At 34.9% G+C, this 12,914-nt stretch overlaps 2 protein-coding genes across 3 annotated transcripts; one reads left to right on the top strand and one right to left on the bottom strand.

The window, feature by feature from the left end:
* The first annotated feature begins 1,627 nt into the window (after window positions 1-1,627).
* Window positions 1,628-2,376, top strand: LOC113702448 (uncharacterized). The gene has a single exon (XM_027223665.2). The coding sequence runs from the start codon at window positions 1,752-1,754 to the stop codon at window positions 2,337-2,339; it is 588 nt and encodes a 195-aa protein (XP_027079466.2). The 5' UTR covers window positions 1,628-1,751; the 3' UTR covers window positions 2,340-2,376.
* A 1,070-nt stretch (window positions 2,377-3,446) lies between these two features.
* Window positions 3,447-11,219, bottom strand: LOC113701226 (uncharacterized). Of its 2 annotated transcripts, none has more exons than XM_027221775.2 (7): window positions 10,757-11,216; window positions 9,499-9,528; window positions 8,661-8,759; window positions 5,945-6,071; window positions 5,105-5,405; window positions 4,949-5,003; window positions 3,447-4,456 (listed from the first exon to the last, which is right to left on the bottom strand). In XM_027221775.2, exons 1-7 carry the CDS (start codon window positions 10,922-10,924, stop codon window positions 4,382-4,384), a joined length of 855 nt encoding a protein of 284 aa, XP_027077576.1. In that variant the 5' UTR covers window positions 10,925-11,216; the 3' UTR covers window positions 3,447-4,381. The 2 variants fall into 2 exon arrangements, with proteins under 2 accessions (XP_027077576.1, XP_027077577.1); XM_027221776.2 differs by having other exon boundaries at window positions 4,373-4,846; window positions 10,757-11,219.
* Between the last annotated feature and the right edge of the window lie 1,695 nt (window positions 11,220-12,914).

Below are 12,914 nucleotides of genomic sequence, written 5' to 3'. Positions count from 1 at the left end.
ATAAGAACTTGACTCGTTGGACTGGTATCAAAAGAAGAAAACGATAAAGAAATTTTTGAAATTCATGCATGTTTCTTTGACTGCACCAGCGCCATTCTTTTATCCAGATTTTGTCCCATATGCCACATTCACCTTAATCCAGCACCATTCTCTCTTTTTTTTTTTTTTTTTTTTGGTCTCCTCTCCTCATTTGGTTTGATCTGCGTTTCAGTACAGTTCTTTCGCCTGACACTGACACCCACTCCCAATGCAGTATGGCCCACATTCCTTTCCCTACCGTTGAAAAAATCAATTCAATACATTTTTCAAAAATTTATAACTCAATGTACAGGAGTCTATGGAAAAAATGTACAGGAGTTAATTGCAAAAGAACCCACAGACTGTTACCAAAGTTACAGATTATCCCTTCAAAGATTTTATACGCACTTTACAGTTTACACCCTAAACTCAGTTTAAAAAATAATAGTAATAATGTGTTAATTTGACCGTGCATTTTGTTGATGAAATTGCCGGTGTGTGGCCTCTATGTTATTGGTTGAATGGCTAGTTAAAATGCATCATTTGATCATTCTTCTTTCTTCTCATAAACAATCAAAAACTACTCCAATGACATATTACAACACTTTTCTCATCATTTTCATCACCTTAATTCAAAGCCTCTAGTCATTTCCTTCCTCCACAAACGTGACCACCATCCATCATGAATCAAGGAAATAACTAACTTACGCTAAATCATCAAACTATCTCTCTTCATGACAAAAAAAAACCCCATAAAAAAAGAAAAGAAATGGAAGAAAACCAAAATAGAAAGAGTGGAAGAGGATTTAGTAGGATAAGATTGCCTTGGAGGTTGTCTTTTAATATTGTTTATTCTTCCAATATGTAGTTTTGAGAATCTAAGAACAATTTATGGATGTTTTACCACTTGTTCTTCTTAGTTTTATTGAAGTTGTTTATTTCCCATTGTAGTCATTTTCCTATGATTTTGTGATTAATATTCCTCTGTGAATTTTTTGACTAAAAATGGGCAAGGTATAATTTGTTTAGGACATCAAAACTATTCCTTAATTGTGTGGCTACTAATTTTTTTTTGAAAAAAGGCCTCAACCAAACACGAATGAGAAAGGATGATTCTATATGTGTATTGATAGAGTTTGTCGGTTGTATTGTTGTTGTCCAAATAAGAAAGTAAATTGGAAAAAGAGAGAGGTTAGCAGGTTTTTATATTTGGTTTTTATTTTTATTTTTATTGTTTTGCCTTTTCTTTTTCTAAATATTTGTGAGATTTAGTCGTAAATTTTATGTCTGTGTGGAAGGGAGAGATGAATAGGTTATTTCGTTAAAGCAAACACAAAGAATGCAACGGTAACTTATTTTGTTGAAGAAGAAAAAAGAGAACCGTAAAAAACGAGGCACATTATGCTCAAATTGTTTTTCAGAGATTGAATTTGCACCTCACACGCTTCAAGTCAATTGCTAATTTAATTCATAGAAAAAGATGTCAACCAATATAAATGTTCCTACAAAAATCTTTAAGGGTGTAAACTGGAATTGGAGTAATAGTATGTGGGAGGTTTTTCCAAATAATAATAATGATAAACAATAACATAATATATTTGCACGTAGCATGGCATCCTTTGATATTCCAGCCAAGTTGGTTCGTACCCCAAAACAGCCCCACTGGCCACAGCCCACAAATCTCCCAACCTTCCCGCAAACAACCAATTTACTACCACTCAGCTCCACCAGCAATGGCGGAATACGACCCCACAGCTGCCGCACACCACCACAATCTCATCCCAAAAGAAACAGCCCTGCAAGCACTAAACACCATAATCCAACTCCATTTCGAGAAGACCCTCGAGAAGAAAAGAGCAGTAGACGTCCAGAAAAAGGAGCTTTGGAAACTATTCCAACTTTTCTTCCTTTTCTTGGGTCTTGTCTTCCTTGCTCAATCCCAGTCCCCAAGGCTCCAATGCCGGCATTGTTGGGTACCCATTGGGCTGCTTTCTTTGGCTCATCTGATCTTCTATGTTTCCGTGGCTCAGACTCTTAGGTGCATCAATGGGTTCAAGTATCAGAGGAGGTGTCACAAGCTGACTCTTGGCTTGGCTACTGACAGGCTCAGGCAGCTCAGGATGAAAATCAGCAGCTGCGCCGGCGGCGGAGGTGGTGGTGGGGTGATTGATGAGTATGGAGATGAATTGGAAGTGCCTTATCAAGAACCACCGGAGAATTATTTTGGCAAGTTTAAGAGAAACTGGGCTCTGCATTTTGGGTTCTTGATCTTGATTTATGGGTTTATGGTGTCTTCCTCTGTTGTTCTTCTTTGCTTCTAGCTTCAGTAGAGCCTAAAATTAACTTTCCTTTATTATTATTATTATTATTATTATTTATCTGTTTTAGGATTTTGGTTATTACTTTTTTTTTCCTCCTTTGGCTGGTTCTATGGAAATATTTTGTTTTATAAATACACATTTATATTGCTTAGTGCTATGAAAATTTTTGTTCATATCATCTGTGCTAAAAAATGATTACTTGGAAAAAGAAAAAACTTTTTTTGGTGGGGTAGAAGGAGAAATTACTGAAAAATGGGGTTTGGTTTGATGGGCCATTCATCTGTAATGGCTCATTGATGTCTGGGTGCAGCATAAATGAACCAAAGGTGCAAGTTTAAACCAGACCTTATTACTTTTGCACTGCGAACACAAGTTTGTTCAATTTAGTAAGGACGGATTATTTTCTCATTTCTTATAAAAAGGTGGGAGTGGTGTTCGAGAATTTCACTACCAATATGAAAACTATGTTAATTGATGATCTAAATAAAATCCCCCCATAAGTGACTTGTGCTTTCGGATATCTGTTTGACACCTAAGTCGAATTCATCCAAACTTTTACTTGTATATATATATATCAAAAAAAAATGTGTGGTTTTGGTGTAAATTTTGAATGGCAACATCAAAAATGTTTCGAGTCAGATGGAAATGTTCAGGTTTGGATAGCGGAGTCTCAATACCAAAACTTCAAGAAACATATATGATAACATCAATGTCATTGGCACAGTTAAAATAAAAAGGTTGACGACAAAATGAAACTATTTCACTGTAAATATGAGATGCATTTTTAAATGGCCATTTTCCCACGTAAATATGATATTAATTACACATGTTTTCGCGCTACCAAGTATCAATGCCCATCTCAGATTTTCTTGATACAAGCATCCCATTTATTTCTCTTTGATAAGTTCAAAATTACTTCAATATATACAACATCCTGTCATCTTCTATGAGTTGACAGTAAATTGCTGAGCAGCGTAGACAAGTTTCTGACTTCTGCAAAGATCAAATATGGATTAACATTTTCTGTCATCTGCTGAATTTTTTTTTTAACACCAAATACCAAAGGTGCCAGGACATGTGGAATAAGATTACCAAGTAGAGATTCAGTTTTGAGGTTTTACAACAGATACTTGCCTCCCATAAGAGTTGAATATATCTCAACTCTAAAGCAGGTTCAAATTTATTCATATGTTGTACACATTTCACTGCCTATTGCAGCTTATATATTAGGTATATAATGCAGCTGCATAAAGTTGCAACACCTCAACAGAGGAACATGATGCCCAAAGGCTTCAATAGCTGAGGAAAGGTATAATGTATGCTGTTGTAATAAATGATAAACATTAAGAAAGCAACATATTCATGTTCTGAACCAATAAAGTTGAACTTGGACAGAATGTGTAGACTCTCTTTCAAGCTGCTGTCACACTGAACATTTTGGACTGAAGAAGACAAAACATTCTCCCATGCTGATATTATACATCTTGAGCTGTACATTTGCTTCACCAGTCCATTTTATACCCACATTTTCTCATTCCCTCAAGAGTTTAAGACCTAATCAGGCAATCTGTACCATTTACTTTGGGAGTTATTCATATGAACTTGTCAATGTAAAACATAACCAATATGTCATTTTTCTCCATCAAGAGCCCTCAATATCTTATCCAACCATGAATTAGTTGCAGTTGCTCTAGAGAGGAGAAGAAAAGCACTTTATATTTTGTGGATTGACACCAATTGACTTTTGATTGGATTGGTTGGTTTCTAGCAAAAGATTAATGATACAACCTTTACTCCACCTAACAATATTGTTGACACAAAAATGGCCAACCATCTTTATTACTCTAGTGAGAAACAAAAGTTACAATGCTAGCCATGAAGCTTTGTATCGTGGGTGAACTAAAATAGTAATTGCCTATTTTCTATATTTAATTGGCTTTCTTTAAAGGGCAGTCGGAACTAAACACAAGGAAGAACCCACCTATCTCTTCCACCTATCATCCCCAATAATTGAGAGGAAAATGGACTGAAAATTTTGAAGCTCAAGCTGTTGAGAGTGAGCTGCACAATGACTTGTATGCGTCTACACACTGTTTAAACTTCTCTTCTGCCGCTACCTGCAACAGAGTAGATAATCATGTTGCAGGGAGCCCATATTGCACACAACAAGGGTAAAGAAGGGCTTAAAGGAACTTCTCTTCCAGATTAACAACCACAGAAGAAATAATACTCTAAAATGACAAAACCAACAACAATCTAAAATGATTGAACAGAGTTTCATTACTCATAGCAGTAACTTGAGAAATATATAGCCCAAGGTAAAAGTACAATTTCCTCTTCTTAGCATTAGCTTAGATTCTCGCAGCCCAATTACCCTTTGTTGCTTCCTCTTTCCTCCCACTCTCTAGCCCTCCCTTTCTAAAAACCTAAAGGGGAATATCTCAACCTTCTTCCAATTTGTATTTCATTGAATTTGTTCCAGTTTCTGATTTACAGCAATGCTAAATCTGTCACACAAGTATGACATGTTTCTTTCACGATAAACACAAGTAATGCATGTGCATATTTCGGGTGATAATAGACAATCAATAGACAAGAAATAAACTTACCTGTGAAGGGCCTTGATGCTTATCGGGATGCCATTTGAGAGCTGACAAGCGAAAACTACATCAAGAAAATTTTCAACAATTTAACAAGTTGTACATACATTTATACTAATCGTAAATTATACTGAACATAGAGTACTTCTCTCTTGAAGAACTCACGCATTCTTAACATCCTGAATCTGCAGAGGACCTTTCAGGGGCAAACCAAGAACTTTTCTATCAGAATTTGTGCTGTCAATGCAAGGCTCAGTATCAGACTCTGCCTCACTTTCAATATCTGATTCTCTGGGTCTTCTAGAACTCCAGTTGGAATGTTCTCTAAAGTCAAATCCAGTTGTCGAACTCTGATAAGAGGGCTCTCTCCAAAAATACCAGCTACACCACCTTTTCCCAAAAGATGCCTGGAAAATATTTTCTGGATCATCAACATCGTCATGCTTTCTCTCTCTTCTTAACTTACCTGAAGATGCAGGAAAATTGTTAAGCATGAGAAAATGGAAAGGGCTTGGTCTTCATTTTAAACAAGAAAGGAATGAATAGATACTACGAAATTTTTCTGTAAATATCATGGTCTATCATGCTTTCATTAGGACAATCACCTTAAACCCATTGTGATAAACAAGCAATAAAATACTAGTCTGCTGGTTTCGTGTTTACAATATTATAAAATTACTTATACAGCAGCACGTTGTTAGTTTGTCGGAATGTCAATACACTTCCTGTAAGCAACGCCGTTCCTAAAAAAGAAGAACTAAACAAAATACAAATGCAAGGAAATGCAAGAGTCACTCAAGATGGGGAAAATGTATCCAAAGTGAAACTCGTTGATAATACAGAGCATGTTTTTGTACAAACAACAGCTCTTTTTCATCACATCTAATAAGATGTCTATGATGTATGTATGCTCCAGAGCAACACAATGAAAGAGAGATAGAGGACTCTATTAAGACCAAATGCCCCGCATGGCATCAAAAAGTAGGCCATAAAATAGAAACTCACGCTTCATTCTCCTATGATGAGCTCTAGCAGCACGACGTGCAGCATGAGAAGACTTAGATTGGTCTTTCTTGTCCAAAGGTTCTTCCTCATCCACATCCCATGTTGTATCTGTTTCGGCAAATGTCTCCTGGGTTGTTAAGAGAAAATCATAGAAGCAATTGACCATTGGTAATGAGTATCTATAATCACTAGTGTAAAAACTAACACATTAAAATGAAAAACAATACTGTAAAGGTTAGCAAAAAGATAGCTTTTGGGCTTTACAAAGAGGGAAAATTGACAAGTTTGAGTACTACTATGAAAAGAAAGAAGAGAACAGAGACAAGTGAAGAGGATAATTCAGAACATCAATAATGTGATAGATTTCCATTCCTGAAGTAAGAGGTGAACAAGAGAACTCATTTTAGCAACTTTGTAAATTCTCTAAGCAAGCAATCTGGCCTTAAACATCTCTGTTGTGCCATGTACGCATAATACACCCAAGATATTTTTTTGTTTGAAAGGAAATCCAGATTTCATGGTCATGCAATATTTTCATGTCTGCTATAAGGTTTTTGGCTAGGCAATAAAAATAAAAAGTAACTTTACCAAAATTTGCACTATTGAGACCATATATAAATATTTAAATACATATCCAAGGTTCATTTACCTCGATCATGCTATTTTTTCTTTACGTAAATTAAACAAGTATAGCTGGTTTAATTGGTATTCTCACAAGATAGGAAAAACAACTTCTAGGAATGAACTTTGAAGTCAATTTCCTCGAAATTGAGGAGAGGAAGATTTGCTGAAAAAGAACAAATGACATGGGGAAAGAAGAAGTCAATTGCTAGGAAATTGATTTCTAAGAGATTTTATAAAGATCAATAAAACCAACAATATTTCAATAATTTCCAATAAAAATATCAATATTTGGATAAACAACCCCACTTTCCAAGGCAGATGAGTTGAAATACAAGCTGTACGACCTTTTCCAGCAGCCATAGTAAAATTAAAATTCGGTGATAAAATGTGTAGATTCAAAATTGGTGGTGGTATAATTAGCCCCTTTTGAAGCTAGTAACGGAGTCTAATGAACTTAAAAATGGGGAGTCTAATGAACTTAAAAATGGGTTCTACACAAGGAATTTTTTGTGCTTTTGCAAATTCTAGTTTCTTTATTTCATGTTGGTTCCTACTATGCCATCTAGATGAAAAAAGACAAGGAAGATAACCCCCTCTCTTTATCAATTGGCGATGATATATCACCTTTAGCAAACACTGATGCAGTCGGGCAAATGTCAAAGTTAACCTGAAGCTAACCCCCTCTTGTAATTCTAATAGTACCCCACATGTTCTTCACAGAAACTTCTTCAGTCTGCAATCTATGATGAGGAATGAATCAGTTTCACCAGCTTTTGAACTACAAGAGATGGTCTTCATAGTTAACCAGTATTAAAATATTTATAGCTCTCTTCAGCAATGATGTAAAGAAGAGAAAGATGAATGTAAATTTCCCCATCTTCCTTCTTGTGCATTGAAGAAGACGACATTTGGTTTCATCCTGGTGTCATATGATATAGGATTTGATTGGAAAGAGTTATACTCTAAGTGCAGAAGGAAGCAAGAATATGATTATATATATCTTCTACTCTCATTTAATTGGCTGACCCATAATTCTGAGTATGGTTTGTAGCAAAATCTAAAAACCTGCTCCATGCAGTCAATGTTGAAGTAGGTGGAAGGAATGATCCATAACAAAGGTGAAGCATGGACACAAGAGCAGGAAAGGACACGATCTTCTCACCAGAACTATCATCAGATTATATGCTCAGAATACATCTTGTGTGTCGTATAGGAAAAAGCTAAATCCTCAAATGCTTCTAATGTGGATGAGAGTTCTAAGATTATCTTAAAGCTATTCCTTGTAAAAAATGAAAATAAAATCTAAATAGATTGTTTACATGGGTTACCAGATTGTTGGCATAACCTTCTTTCAAGAGTGTCCAGAAAAAGCAAAGCTCTTTACCACAAACAAAAACCAATCTATCCTACACAAGGCACCGAGCAGACACTACTCTTAACAACTGAAAGTTGCTGGCATCCACGATACCTTACTCGGGGGTCAGTTCACAGAGCAATCCGGCAACTCTTTCAGTAACCCAGAATGACCTGAACCCTTCAGCTCTTAGATTTAAACCGGATTACCACTATGCTAGTCTGATATGAAAAGAAAAAGATGAATCCCCAAAAACAGTCTGATTAGCCAAGAGCTAAGAAGTAACTAAATTACTCCCTAGTATGTAAATAATTCCTTGCAATCTCAGCACCAAATACATGTCTACTTTTAAAAGTGAATGAAAAAAACAACTTGCATTTTAGTCTATTCTACAAGTATAGGATAAGCCAACACTGAAAGATATGTATAACTCCCTGATAATTTTACAACTCAACATTTCAGTGTATGCTACAAGAAAAATGGATTTTAGACCTAAAAAATGTGTATCCTCCACCTTAAGGCAGTCACAAATGTAGCACAGAGAAAGGGGATACATTAATGATTTGAATGGAAGTAAACATACAACAATAAGATTCATCAAGCACAGTGTTCACGAAAAACTGACACAAAAGTCAAAATAGTGTGGATTCACATGCATAAAAACAGAACAAGTCAATGGAGAGGGATTTCTAGTTACCAGAAAAGTTAGAAATCTCATTCATGTGTCCAAGGATCTACCTCAAATACAGAACTGGAGGCTCCACTATTGAAGAGTAGACTTTTCAGTGCTTTCTTGGTATCAGCACGCTTCTGACGAATTTTGTATTTTATATAATCCTGTTGAAATTTACAAAGTCAAAGAAAAGGAAGAACAGTAGAGAACTAGAAACGGTTTCTCGCCACAACTGAAAAAACTGATGAATGAAGTTAGAACAGTGAAGGACTAGAATCAATTTCCAGGAAAATGGAGAACGGCTATTAACAGGAAATGCAAGAGGGGAGGAGAAAGAGTGTTGCTTAAGCAGATATACACTTGTACACCCTTGTTTTTCTTTCATTTACTGTCTTTTTGCACATTCTCTTACAACCAAATTTCAGCAGCTGTACAACTAGTTTAGTTAAGACTCACCACTTTCAATGTAACTTACCCTAAACAAGAAGCGAATTCTCCCCCTTTTGAGTTTGCTGTATACCTAATCCCTAGGTAGAAAACTTGAAAGGAAAAGAATATGGATCTTTATATTTTAATTTATTAGATCGAATTTATCACCTTTTGGAATTTCAGGTAAGTCAAAGGACATCATACAACATTTTGCACATGAAAAGAATGGATCAAAGATTTCCTTATCAACAACAGAACTAAAGTTTGAGGTGTTCCTTTTGACTTTGACATGGTATTAACAAACAAGTTGGACACCCCACTAAAATTACCCACCATCAAAGCGGTCATTCCAAATTTTAGATTTTCCAATAAATATAGACTTCTTTTGAGGGGGTGGAACAGTTAACTTGATAATCAGTTTGAATGTTCAGAGAAGCAGCTAGAAATTTTAAAACGTTATATTTAGGAGTTTACCTTAGATGGTTTCTGGCCACTTCTCACATCCTGCAGACATTATTTGTCAAACTTCTAAATTAGTAATAAACTAACCAAATAAAAAGGACTAACCTATAACAGGTAAGTGGAGAATGCTTGATAGACATCAAAACAAGGCAACTAAAATCAACCAAGGGACACAAGCACATACAACAGATAAATGGACTTAGCTCATACATGACAAATAGATGGTCATTAGTATTAACGGCTTCGCACCCAAAAAGTTTAATTGTCTTTTGCCTTGTCTTACTAAGTACAACCACATTTCTCTGCCATTTCTTAACGTAATGAAGTATCCTCCCCCCCCCCCCCCCACAACAAACACATATGAAATTAGACATCCTAAAGATAAATCCATTAATCTTGGTCCAATAATTAGGAATAATTGCTGCAATCCTGATCATTGTAAACAGAATCTAGTGCATCTTCGGAAAAGCGTTTCAAAAAGTATCAAAGGCTTTGTAGAAATTAGTTCATGAAACAAGTGATTATGGATAAGGTAGTTTCATCTGTGGAAACAAAAAGAAGAGCCAGGATAACAATCTGCCACCATCCTAATCACTGATTATCAAATTTGCAAGATGATGATAAGAAAGAAAAAATTGGAGATTTGTTATTCATCTACCTATGCACAATGGACTAGAAAATTGAAAAGAATACTAATAGGCTAACTATTTCCCTGAAACATTTTTAAACACCAAGATTCATTTCATTTTCTGATACACGCCTGGAAATCAAGGAAGATGAAAGAAATACGAAAAATGTGAACAAGTTCAAATCTTTTTGTCAGTGCAACTCAAATAACAGAAAGAAATTCTCATTGGACATTACTCAGGCCACTGAAATTGACTCAAACAACTAAGCAGCATCCAGTGTCACCTAAAATTGGCCATTACACCAAGCAAGTTGGCACCTCTAGATTTCAGACTTTAACATGTAAAATTGAAAATCTATTTTGAGACCTTCATCCCCTTTTATGGTTCTAGTCCAAAAAAGACAATTTACCACCACAGCATAACTGTCATTCCATATGTACAATACAACAGCACACATTCAACAAAATTCCAATATTCAAGCAACCAAGATATCTTAGCACATCACCACCTAAGAACCATCATTAGTAAGTAATCAGATAAGAAGAAGCAAAGTTTTGATTCTGAACATGAAAAACGAACAGGGCTTTCCTCATATATGAAATGGGATTCTTATATTCTGGGTGCTAAAGAAATATACTCACAGGGGTCTTTTTACCGGCAGAAGGCCATTTGTTGTTCCATCTCTCAAGGCTAACTGTTGTAGAATGAAAATCAGCCAGCTGGGTTCTTGATGTCGATGCAATTGCTGTTGACTGAATCACTGAATTCCTCAAAATCAATATACTTCTCCATCTGGGTATCACTTGCATTTCCTCTCCAAGATAACAGGAGATTTGGGAAAGAGAGTTGTTAGACGTGAAAGAAACGAGAAAATTTTAGTCCTAGCAGTATAGTATTGCGTGTGAAGGGAGACTATTGAGCTGCTGTTTCGCCAAAGCGATGCTGCAGCGTGGATATAGGGTCCATCACTCCGTCTCTTTTCTTTTACTACTATTTTATTCTCCAGCGGGAAACTAGGGAATGGGAAATCCTGGCCTAGTAAACTTCGAAATGGACTCCCTATTCCCTAATGGATTGGTTACCAAATAGTAGACGGGTGTGGAAGGAAAAAGTGCAATAGGTTGGACATTGGAAGACGCAGATTATCGCACATCTACTATGAAAACCGCCCACCAAACCAAAGTCCTTCCCAATCATATGTTTTTCCCCTTAAGTTTTGAAAATTTTCAACACTATCCCTTATAAATTGAACTCCCCTTCCCTCAAGACCAAAAAAAACTTTCAAAAACTCATTTCTTGACTGCAAAGTTTGCATGTGTATAAAAATAGCTTCGTCAAAGTATATTTTCTGGTTTTGTCCCTAGATGTCATAGATAACCATACGAGATATACAAAGATATTAGGTTTTAGGATGCAAAATATTAAATGAAATTATAATAAAAGAAAACTTATATGATTGTACAAGGTGTATATATACATACATATATATACAGACACATATATATACATATACATATGTGTGTGTATATAATACACACATATATGTATATATATATGTATATATATACACGCATGTACATGTATATACATTTACCACTTTTGATTGGAGCTCTTATGCAGGCACAAAAGCAGCAAGCTCTATTACAATTGGTTTTTACTTCCTTTGCTTGGACCTTTTTAACTGTTTTAGCTTCTATCGGCTTGATATTAAACAAATCAAATTCTTTTACAAATTTATTCTCATATAAATCCTTCCCCTCTTATTTATGCAAGTTGAAATTAAATTGTCAATATCAATTATTATTCCTCAAGCAATTATTATTCTCATGTAGTAAAAATGTTTCGACAATTTTTTGATATTTTTTGACAATATGGAAATTGTAAATGATAGAGAAATAATCAACGTGTGAAGGTGATAGTCTTCTTTTAAACTTTTTTTCTAGCGAGGCAAAATCTCTAATTTTAGAGGTCTCAAACAATATATACAAATTTGACCAAAGTTGAATGCCTCATGAACATTATATTTGTTAGGCAAAAGTTTTGAGGACCAATTTGCCCAAAAAAAAAAAACTCCCTAACACTAAGGACTAAAATTGTGTGTTTTCGATTTATTATTATTGAATATACTTTTTTTTTTCAATTGACAGCGTTATTGGCGCTTTTATATTTGTGTCTCTCACGCGAGTCAAACTTTCTCAATCACATTTGTTCTTTTATTGATAACCAGTTCAGTATTACCTAATCTTTGCAAAATTTTGGTGCCTTTTTTTTTTTTTTCCCAATTGTCACTATAACTATCATCATGAATAGTTGATTTCAAATGTAATAAATCGAAAGCAATATATAGAAACATAAAACTAATTCAACATGAATTTGATTATTTTCAAGGGAAATTAATAAAAGAGAGATATTTTTTTTTTTTTACTTTTTATCAATTCATTGTTTAATAATGCTACAGAGAATATAACAAATTTCAACAAGCAAAAGATGACAAATAATAAAATTAAATAGGAATTTCCTTATTTTGATTTGTTCCATTTTTCTTCGTTGTTTGCTCTTTGGTTTTAGATAGATAAATTCTACATCATTAATCCTTTTTCGCGAAAAGCATCACGAGAATTTTAATAATTCAGTTAACCCCATAGTAAAAGAGCACACATTCATGACAATTATATCACAATATGAACAAACAGATTTCGAGTTGCTTTATCATTTTTTTCTGTCAAACAAGTTAGTAACTAATCTATATCCATCCAGATCACTAATGTGGAGAAATTTGATCACTCTATAAACTTTGAA

The sequence above is a fragment of the Coffea arabica genome, chromosome 7e, assembly GCF_036785885.1.
Source record: "Coffea arabica cultivar ET-39 chromosome 7e, Coffea Arabica ET-39 HiFi, whole genome shotgun sequence".
Taxonomy (NCBI): Eukaryota; Viridiplantae; Streptophyta; class Magnoliopsida; order Gentianales; family Rubiaceae; genus Coffea; species Coffea arabica.
Note: the sequence above shows the minus strand (reverse complement) of the source record. Positions and strands in the feature narration are given on the sequence as shown.

What these genes read in the sequence shown, in the direction of transcription:
- LOC113702448 (XM_027223665.2), top strand. Translation starts at nt 1,752, where the DNA reads ATGGCGGAATACGACCCCACAGCTGCCGCACACCACCACAATCTCATC.
- LOC113701226 (XM_027221775.2), bottom strand. Translation starts at nt 10,924, where the DNA reads ATGCAAGTGATACCCAGATGGAGAAGTATATTGATTTTGAGGAATTCA. An exon ending in CCTCCAGTTCTGTATTTGAG is followed by an intron (nt 6,072 to 8,660) that starts GTAGATCCTTGG and finishes TTAACAACCCAG; the next exon opens with GAGACATTTGCCGAAACAGA. An exon ending in TCATCATAGGAGAATGAAGC is followed by an intron (nt 5,406 to 5,944) that starts GTGAGTTTCTAT and finishes CTGCATCTTCAG; the next exon opens with GTAAGTTAAGAAGAGAGAGA.